This window comes from Mixophyes fleayi, chromosome 9, assembly GCF_038048845.1.
Source record: "Mixophyes fleayi isolate aMixFle1 chromosome 9, aMixFle1.hap1, whole genome shotgun sequence".
Taxonomy (NCBI): Eukaryota; Metazoa; Chordata; class Amphibia; order Anura; family Limnodynastidae; genus Mixophyes; species Mixophyes fleayi.
The window spans coordinates 132,336,177-132,359,674 of record NC_134410.1 but is presented as its reverse complement, the minus strand read 5'-3'; the positions used below and the strand labels follow the sequence as shown (position 1 = coordinate 132,359,674).

At 45.7% G+C, this 23,498-nt stretch overlaps 1 protein-coding gene across 7 annotated transcripts in view; it reads left to right on the top strand.

Moving 5' to 3' along the window:
* Positions 1-22,154, top strand: part of KCNT1 (potassium sodium-activated channel subfamily T member 1) — a 227,520-nt gene extending 205,366 nt beyond the window's left edge. For 5 of the 7 annotated variants that reach the window (XM_075185792.1, XM_075185796.1, XM_075185794.1 and 2 more), the window contains 3 exons: positions 7,019-7,081; positions 18,862-18,946; positions 19,105-22,154. In XM_075185792.1, coding sequence (XP_075041893.1) covers positions 7,019-7,081; positions 18,862-18,946; positions 19,105-19,228 — 272 coding nt within the window. In that variant the 3' untranslated portion in view covers positions 19,229-22,154. The remainder of the gene's footprint in view (positions 1-7,018; positions 7,082-18,861; positions 18,947-19,104) is intronic. The other 2 variants (XM_075185798.1, XM_075185793.1) reach the window with 1 other exon arrangement.
* The last annotated feature ends 1,344 nt before the right edge of the window (positions 22,155-23,498 follow it).

Below are 23,498 nucleotides of genomic sequence, written 5' to 3'. Positions count from 1 at the left end.
CCCCACTTACATCACTCCCAGGAACTCCAGGTCTGTGTGACAGTGACGCGGGCGGTCTGCAGACACCTCATCAGATTAATGCAGAGTTCCTGGGACTGGTATAAGCCGGACTCTCTCTGCCCCCACTTACATCACCCCCAGGAACTCCAGGTCTGTGTGACAGTGACGCGGGCGGTCTGCAGACACCTCATCAGATTAATGCAGAGTTCCTGGGACTGGTATAAGCCGGACTCTCTCTGCCCCCACTTACATCACCCCCAGGAACTCCAGGTCTGTGTGACAGTGACGCGGGCGGTCTGCAGACACCTCATCAGATTAATGCAGAGTTCCTGGGACTGGTATAAGCCGGACTCTCTCTGCCCCCACTTACATCACTCCCAGGAACTCCAGGTCTGTGTGACAGTGACGCGGGCGGTCTGCAGACACCTCATCAGATTAATGCAGAGTTCCTGGGACTGGTATAAGCCGGACTCTCTCTGCCCCCACTTACATCACTCCCAGGAAGTCCAGGTCTGTGTGACAGTGACGCGGGCGGTCTGCAGACACCTCATCAGATTAATGCAGAGTTCCTGGGACTGGTATAAGCCGGACTCTCTCTGCCTCCACTTACATCACCCCCAGGAACTCCAGGTCTGTGTGACAGTGACGCGGGCGGTCTGCAGACACCTAATCAGATTAATGCAGAGTTCCTGGGACTGGTATAAGCCGGACTCTCTCTGCCCCCACTTACATCACTCCCAGGAACTCCAGGTCTGTGTGACAGTGACGCGGGCGGTCTGCAGACACCTCATCAGATTAATGCAGAGTTCCTGGGACTGGTATAAGCCGGACTCTCTCTGCCTCCACTTACATCACCCCCAGGAACTCCAGGTCTGTGTGACAGTGACGCGGGCGGTCTGCAGACACCTCATCAGATTAATGCAGAGTTCCTGGGACTGGTATAAGCCGGACTCTCTCTGCCCCCACTTACATCACCCCCAGGAACTCCAGGTCTGTGTGACAGTGACGCCGGCGGTCTGCAGACACCTCATCAGATTAATGCAGAGTTCCTGGGACTGGTATAAGCCGGACTCTCTCTGCCCCCACTTACATCACTCCCAGGAACTCCAGGTCTGTGTGACAGTGACGCGGGCGGTCTGCAGACACCTCATCAGATTAATGCAGAGTTCCTGGGACTGGTATAAGCCGGACTCTCTCTGCCTCCACTTACATCACTCCCAGGAACTCCAGGTCTGTGTGACAGTGACGCGGGCGGTCTGCAGACACCTCATCAGATTAATGCAGAGTTCCTGGGACTGGTATAAGCCGGACTCTCTCTGCCCCCACTTACATCACCCCCAGGAACTCCAGGTCTGTGTGACAGTGACGCGGGCGGTCTGCAGACACCTCATCAGATTAATGCAGAGTTCCTGGGACTGGTATAAGCCGGACTCTCTCTGCCCCCACTTACATCACTCCCAGGAACTCCAGGTCTGTGTGACAGTGACGCGGGCGGTCTGCAGACACCTCATCAGATTAATGCAGAGTTCCTGGGACTGGTATAAGCCGGACTCTCTCTGCCCCCACTTACATCACCCCCAGGAACTCCAGGTCTGTGTGACAGTGACGCGGGCGGTCTGCAGACACCTCATCAGATTAATGCAGAGTTCCTGGGACTGGTATAAGCCGGACTCTCTCTGCCTCCACTTACATCACTCCCAGGAACTCCAGGTCTGTGTGACAGTGACGCGGGCGGTCTGCAGACACCTCATCAGATTAATGCAGAGTTCCTGGGACTGGTATAAGCCGGACTCTCTCTGCCCCCACTTACATCACCCCCAGGAACTCCAGGTCTGTGTGACAGTGACGCGGGCGGTCTGCAGACACCTCATCAGATTAATGCAGAGTTCCTGGGACTGGTATAAGCCGGACTCTCTCTGCCCCCACTTACATCACCCCCAGGAACTCCAGGTCTGTGTGACAGTGACGCGGGCGGTCTGCAGACACCTCATCAGATTAATGCAGAGTTCCTGGGACTGGTATAAGCCGGACTCTCTCTGCCCCCACTTACATCACCCCCAGGAACTCCAGGTCTGTGTGACAGTGACGCGGGCGGTCTGCAGACACCTCATCAGATTAATGCAGAGTTCCTGGGACTGGTATAAGCCGGACTCTCTCTGCCCCCACTTACATCACTCCCAGGAACTCCAGGTCTGTGTGACAGTGACGCGGGCGGTCTGCAGACACCTCATCAGATTAATGCAGAGTTCCTGGGACTGGTATAAGCCGGACTCTCTCTGCCCCCACTTACATCACTCCCAGGAAGTCCAGGTCTGTGTGACAGTGACGCGGGCGGTCTGCAGACACCTCATCAGATTAATGCAGAGTTCCTGGGACTGGTATAAGCCGGACTCTCTCTGCCTCCACTTACATCACTCCCAGGAACTCCAGGTCTGTGTGACAGTGACGCGGGCGGTCTGCAGACACCTCATCAGATTAATGCAGAGTTCCTGGGACTGGTATAAGCCGGACTCTCTCTGCCTCCACTTACATCACCCCCAGGAACTCCAGGTCTGTGTGACAGTGACGCGGGCGGTCTGCAGACACCTCATCAGACTAATGCAGAGTTCCTGGGACTGGTATAAGCCGGACTCTCTCTGCCTCCACTTACATCACCCCCAGGAACTCCAGGTCTGTGTGACAGTGACGCGGGCGGTCTGCAGACACCTCATCAGATTAATGCAGAGTTCCTGGGACTGGTATAAGCCGGACTCTCTCTGCCCCCACTTACATCACTCCCAGGAAGTCCAGGTCTGTGTGACAGTGACGCGGGCGGTCTGCAGACACCTCATCAGATTAATGCAGAGTTCCTGGGACTGGTATAAGCCGGACTCTCTCTGCCTCCACTTACATCACTCCCAGGAACTCCAGGTCTGTGTGACAGTGACGCAGGCGGTCTGCAGACACCTCATCAGATTAATGCAGAGTTCCTGGGACTGGTATAAGCCGGACTCTCTCTGCCTCCACTTACATCACTCCCAGGAACTCCAGGTCTGTGTGACAGTGACGCGGGCGGTCTGCAGACACCTCATCAGACTAATGCAGAGTTCCTGGGACTGGTATAAACCGGACTCTCTCTGCCCCCACTTACATCACTCCCAGGAACTCCAGGTCTGTGTGACAGTGACGCGGGCGGTCTGCAGACACCTCATCAGATTAATGCAGAGTTCCTGGGACTGGTATAAGCCGGACTCTCTCTGCCCCCACTTACATCACCCCCAGGAACTCCAGGTCTGTGTGACAGTGACGCGGGCGGTCTGCAGACACCTCATCAGATTAATGCAGAGTTCCTGGGACTGGTATAAGCCGGACTCTCTCTGCCCCCACTTACATCACCCCCAGGAACTCCAGGTCTGTGTGACAGTGACGCGGGCGGTCTGCAGACACCTCATCAGATTAATGCAGAGTTCCTGGGACTGGTATAAGCTGGACTCTCTCTGCCCCCACTTACATCACTCCCAGGAACTCCAGGTCTGTGTGACAGTGACGCGGGCGGTCTGCAGACACCTCATCAGATTAATGCAGAGTTCCTGGGACTGGTATAAGCCGGACTCTCTCTGCCCCCACTTACATCACCCCCAGGAACTCCAGGTCTGTGTGACAGTGACGCGGGCGGTCTGCAGACACCTCATCAGATTAATGCAGAGTTCCTGGGACTGGTATAAGCCGGACTCTCTCTGCCCCCACTTACATCACCCCCAGGAACTCCAGGTCTGTGTGACAGTGACGCGGGCGGTCTGCAGACACCTCATCAGATTAATGCAGAGTTCCTGGGACTGGTATAAGCCGGACTCTCTCTGCCCCCACTTACATCACCCCCAGGAACTCCAGGTCTGTGTGACAGTGACGCGGGCGGTCTGCAGACACCTCATCAGATTAATGCAGAGTTCCTGGGCTGGTATAAGCCGGACTCTCGGTGTGGGAGAAATCTGCATTTGCTGCAGAAGATGTTACAGATTAGATCTGTTGGTTATTGGGATTACAAGCTATAATATAATATATACTATAACCACGTCATCCCATGTGTCCGGGTCACACGTAGGTGTGAACGGGACCTATTCGTGTGTTGAATGATGACTGTACACGTGGGATGATTGTAGTTCACATCACATTTACCAACATCTCTGTTCCTATTGATTTAAGTCACTATAGAGTATTGAGATCATTTTGGGGCCACAAACATTTCAGACATAAGAGATAAGCTGCAGTTGTTCCCTAAACCCAGTTACTCTGACATTCCACAAAGACTGATTTCACTGCGTGAGACGTGCAGGCCGGGCGTAGAGGAAAACCGCTCTCTAAGACTAGAACGCGGACTGATGACTGAGCACCATGGTCTGATCAATGATTGCAGTTATATTATTCACTGTCACACATCAGACCCCTTTCTAGTTGGTCAGGGTGTCAAGAGATAGACTGACTTAATGTCCCTTTAATAAAGGCTCAGTGACCGCTGTCATGGTGAATCCTGAGCAAATGCCCCTCTTGCCCAATACAGCTCCTTAGCTCCCTAGTTCCCTTAACCTAAGCTGCGTTATAATAAGGGGTGAGAAGCGCTGAGTCCTCGTACAGCTCTGTACTCAGAAATGATTACTGAGCCGTATGTCAGACTCATCATCCTTAGCACATGAAAAATATGAAAAGATCAAAGCAAAACATTTCCATAACTGCACAACGCTCTGATTTACAAAGCTGGAACAAGCAGGTCCCTAGGGCGACGGTGTATTGTGACATCTGCCTCTATACACACAATTACCTGTGTATTCTGTGTGACATTTGGCCGTTCCTAGCTGGACGCCGACGGCCCCACTCACAAGCCTTGTATACAAATCATTTTGAAAACTTATTTAATAATCAGCGAAAAATATATTTTTATTGTGGCGTGTTCCTAAAAATAGATGTAGTTTCCAACAACTAAATACACTGCGGGAGCTGGAAGTCATAAATTACCTTACATTAATTTTCCATGGTTTGATAGGTTATTAGAGGAATGTTTTAATGTCTTTTCAGACCTTCCCTCTCGGAGATCGGGTTTAGCTCTGTGAAGTTGTAACATGAGAAATAGAGCAGAGATTATACAGATTGTGCCACCATTCATCTGTCCAGACTGGGTGTCCCGGGGATGCCCACTATTTCAGGACTCTCCTTGTTATTCCAGGGGGTATATTTACTAAACGGTGGGTTTAAAAATTGGGAGATGTTGCCTATAGCAACCAATCAGATTCTAGTTATTTTTATTTAGTACATTCTACAAAATGACAGCTAGAATCTGATTGGTTGCTATAAGCAACATCTCCCGCAGTTTGGTAAGTCTAGCCCCGGGAGAGTCGGCACATATGGTTTAGGTACCGCGCACCGTGTACAATGGAGATAGAGCCCATTCGTTAGTCGCCCCGTTGAGTATTATTTGGAGGGAAATAATCTGAAGGTTAAACTTAAAACAAACACAGATATAACCAGGAAAACGTTGTTGTTGTTTGTTTCTGTCGGCTGCTTCCAGCGTCTTACCTGTATATAGTTACGTGTATGTATTTGGAAACCTCTGTTATACACCCAACTAGAAGCTCTGTATACGGCTTATGTCACTTTCTGTGTATTGCGCATTTACCTGCACACAATGGATGCAGCCATGTTGTGGGCGGGACCATCTGTCAGCCTATCGGATCATTGGAGGCGCAGTGATGTCACTAGTTCCTGGTGATCTAATAGGCTGAATATTGATTCTGCCAAGAGAATGGCTGCTGTGGGGGGATTTCATATACAGTTCTCTCTAATCCTGGTGCCCACTGAAATCTTTCTCTGTGTGATGTTCTGTGTAGGGCTTATTATCATCTAATATTGCAGTGGAAAGGTAGAAAATCCATTTATATAACTTGGTCTGTTTCATAAACATCGCAGTAATAATCCCAATATCAATATATACCGTTATGGGGAACGCCCTGAAAATGCACTGACCGGCCGCTATTAAACCGATGTAATCAGACTGCTCAACCAGAGACGAACAGATGGCGCTCACTCAACTTGTCCTCCCCTGCGTGTGGTCACATGAATGCGTTCTTCCCTACTTCTTGGACTTCCACTGCGGGAGATCCCGGAGGGGATGTCCAAATAACAAATGCGCAATCGCATCATCGCGCAGCGGAGAACGGGGCCGTATTGGCGTAAATCGCATCTTAAGGATCCTTCTGCAAGGTCTGAAGACACGAGTTGCGTCATTAAGGCCCCGCCCCTTATCGCAGCGGGATCTAGGAGCCTAGCCTACTCTGCTGGGAGGGCACCCCTGAAAATCGTAGGTCTCCCAGATATTCCGGGAGGGTAGATCAGTGTGATTGAACGTTGATCCTGATGCTTGATTTTAGTTTAGTCTTTGACTAATAAAGTTCCCGTGGTTGAGAATTGGAGTCTATGTCCTCGTATTTAAAGCTCCACACAGGTTCCTAATAAAATCCTCACGTAACTGGGTTAAGATGATGATTTTTGTCCTATGACACATCCACTAATACCAGGACCCCTGCTCTACCAGTAACACTTGTTACTTTGTGGTCTATGTATATATATAGGTCCAATACTTCTCCAATTCCTCTGGAGTGGTGTTTATGGTCCACTTCCTGTATGTAATGACCCCTCCTCCTGCTGCCACCACATAAGGCTTTATTACCACCCCCATTGTGGCGATAAGTCTGGTTTTGTTTTTTCAGAAATAGTTGCCCCCGGGATTTATGATAATAATCTGTCTGCTGACCCGTGATTCTGCCCCGGGCAGTGATGGTCAACTTACCAGATGTGAGCTGCATATATCAGAGATAACAAGCTCTATAAGTGGTGCCCCTAAGACCAGAGGTGAAGTTCTTGCCCATCACACCGCTGAGGATAATTGCTGCATGAAGAAGCTGATCTTTGCTGCTGATTTAGTTGCCTGCTGATATCTCTCTCTTTCTCTCTTCATGTCTGTGCCTTTCTTTTCTGTATGTTTCGGTAGAGGATGTAGCAAATTTAACTGCCAGTGATGTGATGAATCGGGTAAACCTTGGATATTTGCAAGGTAATTCTTCTCCTTGGGAGTCAAGCCTGACTCAGCGATCAATGTGACCAGGAATTTGCCAACTGACATTCGGGGCGCCCTGCACACGTCCATTTATAAATTACAGAGCGGGTCACGTTCTGTCCTCTGCATGTACACACCAGGCAGAAACACCATAACCCCCCCAGCGGTTTTAATAATCACCTGAACAAGACCCCGTCATTCTTTGCAGAATCTGGTAAGAAAGACCAGATAAGACTGCAGGTAGCGAGAAGGGTGGATGTATTGTATGGGAATTTCAAACAAAACAAAACTATTTAACATTATAAAGAGTAATATTAACTTTAAGACAGTGAAATTCTATTTTATGTGAACGAGTAAATAGTATTAGAAATATATTATACAAAACATATACTAGATATAGATATATATATATAATGTTCAAATTTAAGGAACTTAATAAGGTTATTGAGAATCTTGTTTATTCCTGTTGTGAAAAGGGTATTTCTACACCCACCGAGCTGAATGGATTTTAGAGTAAACAGCAGTAAATCACGAACCGCTCAACTAGGTACCAAGATTACATATGATTCCAGATATCTTGTCTGGATAAATAATAGTTTTCGGGTGGGACCAGTGGGTAGCCAACAGTTGGCATTTTCCTCCATTGATGCGCTCATTTGTCCAAAATGGCCACTAACCTGGTTTCATGGAAGTCCCCTCAGTAACATTGTATATTGCCAGATTCTCAATCATTTTTTGGTGTTGACAATGACAAATGATGGTAGAATCATCTTAAATTAATCGGTTTTATGTTGATCCCATGTCATGGGTGGATGACCTCCACTTTCTGGTAACCGGCAATATACAGATAGGCTTTAAATCACTGCATGAATTCACCAGGAAGAGCTTCTTCCATGGAGCAGAACTGGCTGCAATGACCAACAGGCCTTACCCTGAATTGTACTAACCTACCTTACCCGAATACCCGTAAACCATACCATTCTCCCCAAACTTACCTTGACTATCCACAAACCATACCGTACTCCTGGTCCTTACGCATACTATCCATAAACCATACCGTACTCCCAGACCTTACGCATACTATCCATAAACCACACCATACTCCCAGACCTTACGCAGACTATCCACAAACCACACCGTACTCCCGGACCTTACGCATACTATCCATAAACCACACCGTACTCCCGGACCTTACGCATACTATCCATAAACCACACCATACTCCCAGACCTTACATAGACTATCCACAAACCACACCGTACTCCCAGACCTTACGCAGACTATCTACAAACCACACCGTACTCCCAGACCTTACGCAGACTATCTACAAACCACACCGTACTCCCGAACCCTACGCATACTATCCATAAACCATACCGTACTCCCAGACCTTACGCAGACTATCCATAAACCATACCGTACTCCCGGACCTTACGTAGACTATCCATAAACCATACCGTACTCCCGAACCTTACGCATACTATCCACAAACCACACCGTACTCCCAGACCTTACGCAGACTATCCATAAACCATACCGTACTCCCAGACCTTACGCATACTATCCATAAACCACACCGTACTCCCAGACCTTACGTAGACTATCCACAAACCACACCGTACTCCCAGACCTTACGCAGACTATCCATAAACCATACCGTACTCCCAGACCTTACGCATACTATCCATAAACCACACCGTACTCCCGAACCTTACGCATACTATCCATAAACCACACCGTACTCCCGGACCTTACGTAGACTATCAACAAACCATACCGTACTCCCGGACCTTACGCAGACTATCCATAAACCACACCGTACTCCCAGACCTTACGTAGACTATCCATAAACCATACCGTACTCCCGGACCTTACGTAGACTATCCATAAACCATACCGTACTCCCGGACCTTACGCAGACTATCTACAAACCACACCGTACTCCCGAACCTTACGCAGACTATCTACAAACCATACCGTACTCCTGGACCTTACGTAGACTATCCACAAACCATACCGTACTCCCGGACCTTACGCATACTATCCATAAACCACACCGTACTCCCGGACCTTACGTAGACTATCCATAAACCATACCGTACTCCCGGACCTTACGCAGACTATCTACAAACCATACCGTACTCCCAGACCTTACGTAGACTATCCATAAACCATACCGTACTCCCGGACCTTACGTAGACTATCCATAAACCTTACCGTACTCCCAGACCTTACGTAGACTATCCATAAACCATACCGTACTCCCGGACCTTACGTAGACTATCCATAAACCATACCGTACTCCCGGACCTTACGCAGACTATCTACAAACCACACCGTACTCCCGGACATTACGCAGACTATCTACAAACCATACCGTACTCCTGGACCTTACGTAGACTATCTACAAACCACACCGTACTCCCGGACCTTACGCAGACTATCTACAAACCATACCGTACTCCTGGACCTTACGCAGACTATCCACAAACCACACCGTACTCCCGGACCTTACGCAGACTATCTACAAACCATACCGTACTCCCAGACCTTACGCATACTATCCATAAACCATACCGTACTCCCAGACCTTACGTAGACTATCCACAAACCATACCGTACTCCCAGATCTTACGCAGACTATCCATAAACCACACCATACACCCAGACCTTACGTAGACTATCCACAAACCATACCGTACTCCCGGACCTTACGTAGACTATCCACAAACCATACCGTACTCCCGGACCTTACGCAGACTATCCATAAACCATACCGTACTCCCAGACCTTACGTAGACTATCCACAAACCATACCGTACTCCCGGACCTTACGCATACTATCCATAAACCACACCATACTCCCAGACCTTACGTAGACTATCCATAAACCATACCGTACTCCCGGACCTTACGTAGACTATCCATAAACCATACCGTACTCCCGGACCTTACGCAGACTATCTACAAACCACACCGTACTCCCGAACCTTACGCAGACTATCTACAAACCATACCGTACTCCTGGACCTTACGTAGACTATCCACAAACCATACCGTACTCCCGGACCTTACGCATACTATCCATAAACCACACCGTACTCCCGGACCTTACGTAGACTATCCATAAACCATACCGTACTCCCGGACCTTACGCAGACTATCTACAAACCATACCGTACTCCCAGACCTTACGTAGACTATCCATAAACCATACCGTACTCCTGGACCTTACGTAGACTATCCATAAACCATACCGTACTCCCGGACCTTACGTAGACTATCCATAAACCTTACCGTACTCCCAGACCTTACGTAGACTATCCATAAACCATACCGTACTCCCGGACCTTACGTAGACTATCCATAAACCATACCGTACTCCCGGACCTTACGCAGACTATCTACAAACCACACCGTACTCCCGGACATTACGCAGACTATCTACAAACCATACCGTACTCCTGGACCTTACGTAGACTATCTACAAACCACACCGTACTCCCGGACCTTACGCAGACTATCTACAAACCATACCGTACTCCTGGACCTTACGCAGACTATCCACAAACCACACCGTACTCCCGGACCTTACGCAGACTATCTACAAACCATACCGTACTCCCAGACCTTACGCATACTATCCATAAACCATACCGTACTCCCAGACCTTACGTAGACTATCCACAAACCATACCGTACTCCCAGATCTTACGCAGACTATCCATAAACCACACCATACTCCCAGACCTTACGTAGACTATCCACAAACCATACCGTACTCCCGGACCTTACGTAGACTATCCACAAACCATACCGTACTCCCGGACCTTACGCAGACTATCCATAAACCATACCGTACTCCCAGACCTTACGTAGACTATCCACAAACCACAACGTACTCCCAGATCTTACGCATACTATCCATAAACCACACCGTACTCCCAGACCTTACGTAGACTATCCACAAACTACACCGTACTCCCGAACCTTACGCAGACTATCCATAAACCACACCATACTACCAGACCTTACGTAGACTATCCACAAACCATACCGTACTCCCGGACCTTACGCATACTATCCATAAACCACACCGTACTCCCAGACCTTACGTAGACTATCCATAAACCATACCGTACTCCCGGACCTTACGCAGACTATCTACAAACCATACCGTACTCCCAGACCTTACGTAGACTATCCATAAACCATACCGTACTCCCGGACCTTACGTAGACTATCCATAAACCATACCGTACTCCCGGACCTTACGTAGACTATCCATAAACCATACCGTACTCCCGGACCTTACGTAGACTATCCATAAACCATACCGTACTCCCGGACCTTACGTAGACTATCCATAAACCATACCGTACTCCCGGACCTTACGCAGACTATCTACAAACCATACCGTACTCCTGGACCTTACGTAGACTATCTACAAACCACACCGTACTCCCGGACCTTACGCAGACTATCTACAAACCATACCGTACTCCTGGACCTTACGCAGACTATCTACAAACCACACCGTACTCCCAGACCTTACGTAGACTATCCACAAACCATACCGTACTCCCGGACCTTATGCATACTATCCATAAACCACACCGTACTCCCGGACCTTACGTAGACTATCCATAAACCATACCGTACTCCCGGACCTTACGCAGACTATCTACAAACCATACCGTACTCCCAGACCTTACGTAGACTATCCATAAACCATACCGTACTCCCGGACCTTACGTAGACTATCCATAAACCTTACCGTACTCCCAGACCTTACGTAGACTATCCATAAACCATACCGTACTCCCGGACCTTACGTAGACTATCCATAAACCATACCGTACTCCCGGACCTTACGCAGACTATCTACAAACCACACCGTACTCCCGGACATTACGCAGACTATCTACAAACCATACCGTACTCCTGGACCTTACGTAGACTATCTACAAACCACACCGTACTCCCGGACCTTACGCAGACTATCCACAAACCACACCGTACTCCCGGACCTTACGCAGACTATCTACAAACCATACCGTACTCCCAGACCTTACGCATACTATCCATAAACCATACCGTACTCCCAGACCTTACGCAGACTATCCACAAACCACACCGTACTCCCGGACCTTACGCAGACTATCTACAAACCATACCGTACTCCCAGACCTTACGCATACTATCCATAAACCATACCGTACTCCCAGACCTTACGTAGACTATCCACAAACCATACCGTACTCCCAGATCTTACGCAGACTATCCATAAACCACACCATACTCCCAGACCTTACGTAGACTATCCACAAACCATACCGTACTCCCGGACCTTACGTAGACTATCCACAAACCATACCGTACTCCCGGACCTTACGCAGACTATCCATAAACCATACCGTACTCCCAGACCTTACGTAGACTATCCACAAACCACAACGTACTCCCGGATCTTACGCATACTATCCATAAACCACACCGTACTCCCAGACCTTACGTAGACTATCCACAAACTACACCGTACTCCCGAACCTTACGCAGACTATCCATAAACCACACCATACTACCAGACCTTACGTAGACTATCCAGAAACCATACCGTACTCCCGGACCTTACGCATACTATCCATAAACCACACCGTACTCCCAGACCTTACGTAGACTATCCATAAACCATACCGTACTCCCGGACCTTACGCAGACTATCTACAAACCATACCGTACTCCCAGACCTTACGTAGACTATCCATAAACCATACCGTACTCCCGGACCTTACGTAGACTATCCATAAACCATACCGTACTCCCAGACCTTACGTAGACTATCCATAAACCATACCGTACTCCCGGACCTTACGTAGACTATCCATAAACCATACCGTACTCCCGGACCTTACGCAGACTATCTACAAACCACACCGTACTCCCGGACCTTACGCAGACTATCTACAAACCATACCGTACTCCTGGACCTTACGTAGACTATCTACAAACCACACCGTACTCCCGGACCTTACGCAGACTATCTACAAACCATACCGTACTCCTGGACCTTACGCAGACTATCTACAAACCATACCGTACTCTTTTACGCAGACTATCTACAAACCACACCGTACTCCTGGAACTTACGCAGACTATCTACAAACCAGACCGTACTCCCGGACCTTACGCAGACTATCTACAAACCATACCGTACTCCTGGACCTTACGCAGACTATCTACAAACCACACCATACTCCCAGACCTTACGTAGACTATCCTCAAACCATACCGTACTCCCGGACCTTACGTAGACTATCTACAAACCATACCGTACTCCCAGACCTTACGCATACTATCCATAAACCATACCGTACTCCCAAACCTTACGTAGACTATCCACAAACCATACCATACTCCCAGATCTTACGTAGACTATCCACAAACCACACCGTACTCTTTTACGCAGACTATCTACAAACCACACCGTACTCCTGGAACTTACGCAGACTATCCACAAACCACACCGTACTCCTGGACCTTACGCAGACTATCTACAAACCACACCGTACTCCTGGACCTTACGCAGACTATCCACAAACCACACCGTACTCCTGGACCTTACGCAGACTATCTACAAACCACACCGTACTCCTGGACCTTACGCAGACTATACACAAACCACACCGTACTCCTGGAACTTACGTAGACTATCTACAAACCATACCGTACTCCTGGACCTTACGTAGACTATCTACAAACCACACCGTACTCCCGGACCTTTACGCAGACTATCTACAAACCATACCGTACTCCCGGACCTTACGCAGACTATCTACAAACCACACCATACTCCCGGACCTTACGTAGACTATCCTCAAACCATACCGTACTCCCGGACCTTACGTAGACTATCTACAAACCATACCGTACTCCCAGACCTTACGCATACTATCCATAAACCATACCGTACTCCCAGACCTTACGTAGACTATCCACAAACCATACCATACTCCCAGATCTTACGCAGACTATCCATAAACCACACCATACTCCCAGACCTTACGTAGACTATCCACAAACCATACCGTACTCCCGGACCTTACGTAGACTATCCACAAACCATACCGTACTCCCGGACCTTACGCAGACTATCCATAAACCATACCGTACTCCCAGACCTTACGTAGACTATCCACAAACTACACCGTACTCCCGGATCTTACGCAGACTATCCACAAACTACACCATACTCCCGGACCTTACGCAGACTATCCACAAACTACACCATACTCCCAGATCTTACGCAGACTATCCACAAACCACACCGTACTCCCAGATCTTACGCAGACTATCCATAAACCATACCGTACTCCCAGACCTTACGTAGACTATCCACAAACCACACCGTACTCCTGGTCCTTACGCAGACTATCCACAAACTACACCATACTCCCAGATCTTACGCAGACTATCCACAAACTACACCATACTCCCAGATCTTACGCAGACTATCCACAAACCACACCGTACTCCCAGATCTTACGCAGACTATCCACAAACTACACCATACTCCCAGATCTTACGCAGACTATCCACAAACTACACCATACTCCCAGATCTTACGCAGACTATCCACAAACTACACCATACTCCCGGACCTTACGCAGACTATCTACAAACCATACCGTACTCCCGGACCTTACGCAGACTATCTACAAACCATACCGTACTCCCGGACCTTGCGCAGACTATGTACAAACCATACCATACTCCCGGACCTTACGCAGACTATCTACAAACCATACCGTACTCCCGGACCTTACGTAGACTATCCACAAACCACACCGTACTCTTTTACGCAGACTATCTACAAACCACACCGTACTCCTGGAACTTACGCAGACTATCCACAAACCACACCGTACTCCTGGAACTTACGCAGACTATCCACAAACCACACCGTACTCCTGGACCTTACGCAGACTATCTACAAACCACACCGTACTCCTGGACCTTACGCAGACTATCCACAAACCACACCGTACTCCTGGACCTTACGCAGACTATCTACAAACCACACCGTACTCCTGGACCTTACGCAGACTATCTACAAACCACACCGTACTCCTGGACCTTACGCAGACTATACACAAACCACACCGTACTCCTGGAACTTACGTAGACTATCTACAAACCATACCGTACTCCTGGACCTTACGCAGACTATACACAAACCACACCGTACTCCTGGAACTTACGTAGACTATCTACAAACCATACCGTACTCCTGGACCTTACACAGACTATCTACAAACCACACCGTACTCCCAGACCTTACGCAGACTATCCACAAACCACACCGTACTCCCGGACCTTACGCAGACTATCTACAAACCATACCGTACTCCCGGACCTTACGCAGACTATCTACAAACCATACCGTACTCCCTTACGCAGACTATCTACAAACCATACCGTACTCCTGAACCTTACGCAGACTATCTACAAACCATACCGTACTCCCGGACCTTACGCAGACTATCTACAAACCACACAGTACTCCCGGACCTTACGTAGACTATCCACAAACCCTACCATACTCCTGGACCTTACGCAGACTATCCATAAACCACACCGTACTACTGGACCTTACGTAGACTATCCATAAACCACACCGTACTCCCGGACCTTACGCAGACTATCTACAAACCACACCGTACTCCCGGACCTTACGCAGACTATCCATAAACCACACCGTACTACTGGACCTTACGCAGACTATCTACAAACCACACCGTACTCCCGGACCTTACGCAGACTATCCATAAACCACACCGTACTACTGGACCTTACGCAGACTATCTACAAACCACACCGTACTCCTGGAACTTACGTAGACTATCCATAAACCATACCGTACTCCCGGACCTTACGCAGACTATCTACAAACCATACTGTACTCCTGGACCTTACGCAGACTATCTACAAACCACACCGTACTCCTGGAACTTACGTAGACTATCCATAAACCACACCGTACTCCCGGACCTTACGCAGACTATCTACAAACCATACTGTACTCCTGGACCTTACGCAGACTATCTACAAACCACACCGTACTCCTGGACCTTACGCAGACTATCTACAAACCACACCGTACTCATTCGCATAACTCAACCGTTCATGTTTCTTAGGGTCCCATATTCCACCTGTCTCTGTCAGAGCTACTTACTGCAAGGTGATAAAACAGTTACTCAAAAAATAAAATTAAAAGAGAACTAAATGTAAAAGATAAAAATAAATTAATTGTGATAATATAGGTACAATTGTATATGATTTACATTGTGCTTGATTAGTTTGCTGTGCGAGAGCCACCCATGATATCGCTTGGTGTGGTATTATAAAGGCAAAACTGTTTCTACGGCAATAAAAATGCCTTAAGCAGTTGTCACACAAGAAGTTTTCAGCCAGCAAAAAAAAAAAGTTTTTCAATATTTTCGAGCCTGTTTTACACTGACAGGAATGCACAGATCACTATCTGCATGGTAAATACAGCATCAATAATAGACTTCTACAAAGCAAATATTTGTTTGAGAGTTTTCTGCTGACCCTGAACACTGAATGTGTCTTTTCTAAAGCTGCTACAGCAGAAATCTGCTTGTGTGACACAATCTGGGACCATTTAAATACTTACACGTGCTAGAACTATTACTTCTCAATATAATTTGATGCTGGTAAAGTGTGAGTGGTTACATACAAGTATTAACACTGTCCCAGTCCTGGACTTGTACTGTGGGGGGTTTAATTCTGCAACAAATAGATAAAACTCCCATTATTATGTTGGTAATGAGAGGAGAGACCCCACTTTATACTGTACTGTAACATAACTCAGGTCAGTGTATTAGGACTTGCAGTAATTGGCCTGATATTATTCATTATTCATTCGCTGTCTGTTATGCATCATAATCTAACGTACATTGCACAAAAACATCCAGCTATAGATGATTCATTATTCTCATCTCTGTTTAACATGTTCCTTTATCTAAATCAAAACGATTATAATTGTGTTAGGAATAGTTTCTAATTTAAAATGTGATGTTTTATATATGAAATTTTGTTTATAAACATCAACAAAAATGTATTTTCCACAGCAGGAATTATGTTCCTGGTTAATGCCGTCTACCAGGAGAGTTTGTTTATTATTTTAAATTTATATTGTTTGATTTTATAACCGAATTGTTACCATGTAATTCATTTAAACTTTATAAAGTTGGAGGATATATTAATGGTTTCCCCAATTCCTGGTCACTTATTTGTGTCACTGATCCGTCCCTCGCACTGTACTCTGTAGTGTTGGGGAAATGGTGAAGGGATGTTAATGATTGGTTTTAATATATGGTCTAAATGAAAGAATGATCGGAGAAATCGTCTCCCTAAAATCCTCCGGGTTCTTGTCTACACAGAAGCGATATCATCTCGTTTAAACCAGATTGCAATGGATGTAGCAGCTTATATTGGCTGTACTCAAACCATTTATTTTTAAAGTTATGAAGCAGGTCCAAAAAGCTGCCCTCAGGGGCATATTATAGTGAGGTCATATCAGCCACAGGTCTGGTCCTCCAGGAATTGGGCCTAATGACTGGATCTCCCAGTGTGTGGACGTCTTTAATGTCATTGGGAACTTTATTGCAAAACTATCACTTGACGTCGTGATATATGAAATTTCTTCAATAAATTATAAAAGCAATCAAAGACTACAAGATACGTGTGTTATAGTTTGATGATGATACCCCTGAATATATTCCCACTTCTGGGAGCACCTCTGCGCTAAGTCATATGATTTGTTTTATATTTTCTGCAAGAAATGTTTTTAGTAATAGAACAAAAATAATGTTTATAATGTTACGACATTTTGTAGATTATTATTACAGAAGGATTTATCATCTCTGTAGCAGATATGGATTCTGGGGAGAGGGACGATGTGTTTTACTCCCAAATCCTCTGCGTATCTAAGTCACTATAAGTTTATTTATACATGTAGTGTTTGTTCTGTCTGAGGACAGAAGAGGTTTCATTGTGGGTCAGGTTGTCTTCTCCTGGTGTAATCTGCAGCCTGGTCTATAGTTAGTCCTAATGGCTTCATCAATAAGTGACTGATCATTTTATTACAGAGAGGAGAAAACCAATAAGTATATATAATAAGTCACTTACTTTACTTCTCCTGAGTAATTAATCCTGGTCATGTCACTCTCAGTTTGGCAAAATAGACGGATTAAGAAATTACTGCTCCTTTATAACCGGTTAGATCCTAAAAGTTCTAACTGTATCCTTTAAATATTTTGTTAGAAACATTTACATAGAGAGTATATGACAGCTATGTAAGTTTAGCGAATTCACCTAATGAACTGGAGGTGATTATTAGGGCTTATTAGACTTTTTGGGATAGATACCACTTAGGGTTTTACAATATTATTTTGCAATTAACCTTTAACAAGTGCCTGACACTCAAAGCCACAAAACAAAATTTACATTACGCCGTTTCCTCTTCCCAATGCTTAGCTATAAACCCAGACGGTAACTGCAGTCTTGTGATAACTGCTGTCAGCTGAGCATTATGGGAGATGTAGTTCTTCATCGTTGTAGCGTTATGTAATCTTCAGTGGGAAGAGGGGCCTTGTTTCCACCAGTAGAAGCGCAGTGATATAGGTATCCGCGTGTGCTGAATCCAGAGTGACACCAATAACGCTGCAGCTGTTTTACTCTCTTTGTAACAGATGAGATGAACGATCACCAGAACACATTGTCTTATGTCCTGATTAACCCCCCGCCGGACACACGACTGGAGATCAACGATATTGTGTAAGTAGCGGTGCCCTTTGTATGTGCAGCCAATGAGAGGCCTTATAAAGTGGATGAAGTGTTATCTGTGATGAATGTTGATTCAGTTTCAGACAATTATATAAAGAAAACCGGTTTCTTCTCCATTTCTGTTTTCCATATGGAATGTTCTCCCGTAGATATCTCATCAGATCCGACCCTTTAGCCCATGTTGCCAATGACTCTCACAGCCGGAAAAGCAGCAACAGTTACAAGACCGAGCAGACGGGAAACCCTGAGACGCGGGATGAGACGCAGCTATGAGAACGAGCCCGACTCATGGACTTCCAGGGGGGTCCAGCAGCCGCGCTCAGCCCATGAGTCGCTCTTACGGCTGGACTTTGTTGGGACAAGCGCTGGAAAATGACGGTGACATAACTGATGGTTGAATCCTTCACTGCCAACAGTTCAGGAAGTCAAACCCCAAACACCAGATCTTGGCATCACCACGTCCTGCAGCTCGGAATCATGGAAACATTTGGTAAAACGTGATGGTAACATCTAACCACTGTCCTTTGTTAGTCTGGATGTTTCAGCACCAACAATCCACAAGGCGTTTTGTATCGACAAATAACTGGTTGTTCAACAAAGAAGTTTTGAACCAAATTCCTCAACATATTTGACTTAAAATTGCACTAATGTACACATATCACTGTAAGGTCGGATTCGGTGACTGACCGGAATGTGTGGTTCAAATTACTAAACATTTATCATCCCCGGAAATTGTTCCAGGCCAAAAGACACATCTGACAATACTGTGCATCCGCTCCCTGTTGTACCATATAGTATTTACAACTTTTATTCTGAAATATTGGTTTATGAAGTCCGTCTACTTATACTAATATAACAGTAGATTTCTGCGTTATGTTACAGACCCCTCACCAACATATATTGTCCTCCTGTTTATCGTCTATTTGTTTAATCTCTGCTGCTTTTACTTCATTAATAGCCCTGCCCATTACTAGTTATTTCTGGGTAATTCTACTTATGTTATATTAGAAGTAAAACAACCCAATTGTTTTAGCCATTAAGCGCCTGCCTAGTTTGTGTACGGACTATGGTGCTATGTGTCTTATACCATAACCTCTCCAAAAGATGAGCCAACAAGTATGTCTGTTATAATACTCATTGTTACTGTCGTAGATCAGTTATATGATATGTGCCAATATTTGGATCTTTTGCACATCTTAATCTTTATACGAACAGATTTAAAGGCATCTTAAGACAACTTTAATTTATTGCCTCGTACATTCCTTCCAGCAAATAAATATTAATGTAATAGTGTATCTGTCTCCCTCCCTCTGTGCTCTTCAGTCATAGATTTATATCAAGCGGAGTTGTTTCATTGTGTTGCTCCTGGATACGACTCAGTGCCCTGTGTCAGGTACAGTGACATCAGCCACACCAATGCACAACTTCCTGATGGTATAAAGACACAGCTGGAAAGCACAGAAAGAGACTCAGAACATCAGAATAGAAATACAATGTACTTAGTGAAAGCTGAATGAGGGTATGTACAAGCCAAGAAATTAAAGTTATTTAATGGTGATGGAAAAACACCACTTTAATTTGATCAGTTTATGTCTTGTTACATATCAGACTCTCTCATCTCTGGGTCCGAGTCGCGGTTCTTGTCCATATCTGCGCCATCTTGTATTTATCAGCGGGAAATATTTTATCATTCCAAAGTAACCGGTTTTATCGGTCATTGAGGGGGTTGGATTGGGGGGGGCTTAAATTATTTTACCCAGATATCACGTGTTGTTTTCAGAGCAGTCTATGACATTTCATCATGATAAGATGAATATTGTTTTGTTTTACTTTTGATATCACAGAAGGCCTCATGGTGTCCAGGTGCTTTAGAGAAATTGTACAGATTGAAGATCGATATATAATATTATCAGTATTAATCATCATCATATACCACTTACCATGGGTAGAATAAGCTTATTATTAGATGAAGGTTGTTACAGGGTGTTAGTCTCTCTCACCCACATTCTGTGGGACGAATGAATCCGTTTACTAGGACCTTGTGGTTATTACGGTTGCTCGTCGCTCTCATTGCCCGTTTGTTGGAAGCTGTTGTTATAATTAACAGCTCCATGTAACTACGTATGTATAGGATAAATGTGCAGATCCTTGGAGTGAGGAGTGGGGCCCCAGAACAACAGCATAGCGACACTTAGGGCCACAACGAGGGTCCAGCACCTCCGGTACAGGGAAGTGATATTAGCCAATCAGACCAAGGTTAGCTGGGCTGCAGAGCTGATGATCACTGCCAGCTGTACCCCAGAAAGGTCCTATACCCAATGTGGAGGTGCAGCTGGCACCGAGGTAAATGTCTTGTCTGTGTTAATCATCCAGAAACGACAAACCAACAAATCTTCCACACATGTATCCGCAGAGCGTCATCTACACCATGACAGGCAGCCTGGTACACGTCAGGAGTCACATGGGGCTGCCCGCTGACCCTCCCAAGGGCCGCACGTTACCCCTAATCTCACTAATAAAGTAAAACACTATATTCACATATCTGCAGCATTTTACACACGTGTTACACGCTATAACACACATGACAATAAAGCAGGATGAGGCTGAGGGCCGCAGGTGAAGGCTGGTTGAGGGGGGGGGGGGTCACTGATCTCAACTGATCTATACCTATAGTTATTTAACCCTTTACAGTCTGATTGTGTATAATGGAAACAGTTGACGTGAATGAAGCACCTGGCGGGATCATTACATTGTATTACATCTGATCTAGTCGCTGCATGTTTTTAAGACATTATTTGGTTTGTGATGGAAACATAATAATATAAAGGATGATGTACAAATATTTAATTACAATCTTATATTTCATATCTGCTTTGTCACTGAACAAATCATAATATACTATACATAATATAAACATATAATGCACAGAGTATATTATTGATAGTATAATATCTATGTATTTGCCTTCAGAGATGTTATTGGAAACAACAAACTTTTATTGCATTTGTCTTTTCTAGAAGAATAAATTGTACAATAAGGTCCCCAGAGGATATAAAGTGCTTGTATTTCTCTGCTTCTGATCCTATTTTATGAGCTTAGATGAGATGAGATGCGGGATTGGTGAAGCCGTTTTGTACAGTTTTTATTAAACTCTATGTAAAGAAAGTATTAAAATAACAAGCTGCATGCAGCGATATTACACGTGTGTCCTTCTTGTGTCATGTCCCTGATTCAGTTATTGGTAGAATGGTTTAAATGAATATAGACACAAACAGGTGACTACAGCTGGACAGACTGAGACCCCCAGCGCTGAATAACTGCAGAAGGGCAGCACGGTGGCTCAGTGGTTAGCACTTCTGTCTCACAGCACTGGGGTCATGAGTTCAATTCCCAACCATGGCCTTATCTGTGAGGAGTTTGTATGTTCTCCCCATGTTTGCGTGGGTTTCCTCCGGGTGCTCCAGTTTCCTCCCACACTCCAAAAACATACTGGTAGGTTAATTGGCTGCTAACAAATTGCCCTTAGTCTCTCTCAGTCTGTGTCTGTCTGTCTGTCTGTGTGTCTGTGTGTGTGTATATTAGGGAATTTAGACTGTAAGCTGCAATGGGGCAGGGACTGATGTGAGTGAGTTCTCTGTACAGCGCTGCAGAATTGGTGACGCTATATAAATAGATGATGAGAATTGTGTTACGGCTGCATCAGAGCCCAGTACAATGATCAGTGTGTGTATATAGATACAGATATAGATTTTTATATATATAATTATTATTATTATTATCATTTATTTGTTAGGCGCCACAGATATATATATATATATATATATATATATATATATTTTTTTTTTTTTTATTCTGTTATATTTTATGCTATCTCTGCTCCCCTCTATGTACCCCATCCCCCTCACCACATAAATACCCTTATAAAATAATTCTATTAAGAAGCACAAATCAGTGTCAGCACTTCCCAGCCAGTGATGGATATTGGAAGCTGATACATTAAAATCTACTTAAACTTTTATAATTATACCCCTGGTGTGATGGGTTTGGTAATCCGGGTATTGCAGGGAGTTCACTTGGTTTGTTCTTTGTCATCATTATCCGCTATTTATATAGCGCCACTACTTCCTCGGCGTTGTACAGAGAACTCATTCACATCAGTCCCTGCCCCATTGGAGTTTATGGTCTAAATCCCTGTCACGAACACGCTCCCAGCCGCCGTGACTTTGGGGTGTTTGCTGTATGAGGTCACACATGATTCCAGCCCGCAGCCTCTCTCACCCATCACACAGGTTCTAGACCTACGGAATCGCCTCCAAACACAGCGCTCTCACCCCCTGTCAAAGATATTTTATTTTGGATGAAGACAATTTATTAATATGAAAATATTTATATTCTGTCTTATTTTGGTATATCATTGATAATTGATGTGGTGTTGTTGTCGGTTGGAGCCTTACGTGTGAGCTGGAGAGAAGGAACGGGAGTGAAGGAATTACTCAAGGGACAGATGTTTCTAATCACAGATGTTGGAACAAAGAGTTGCAAG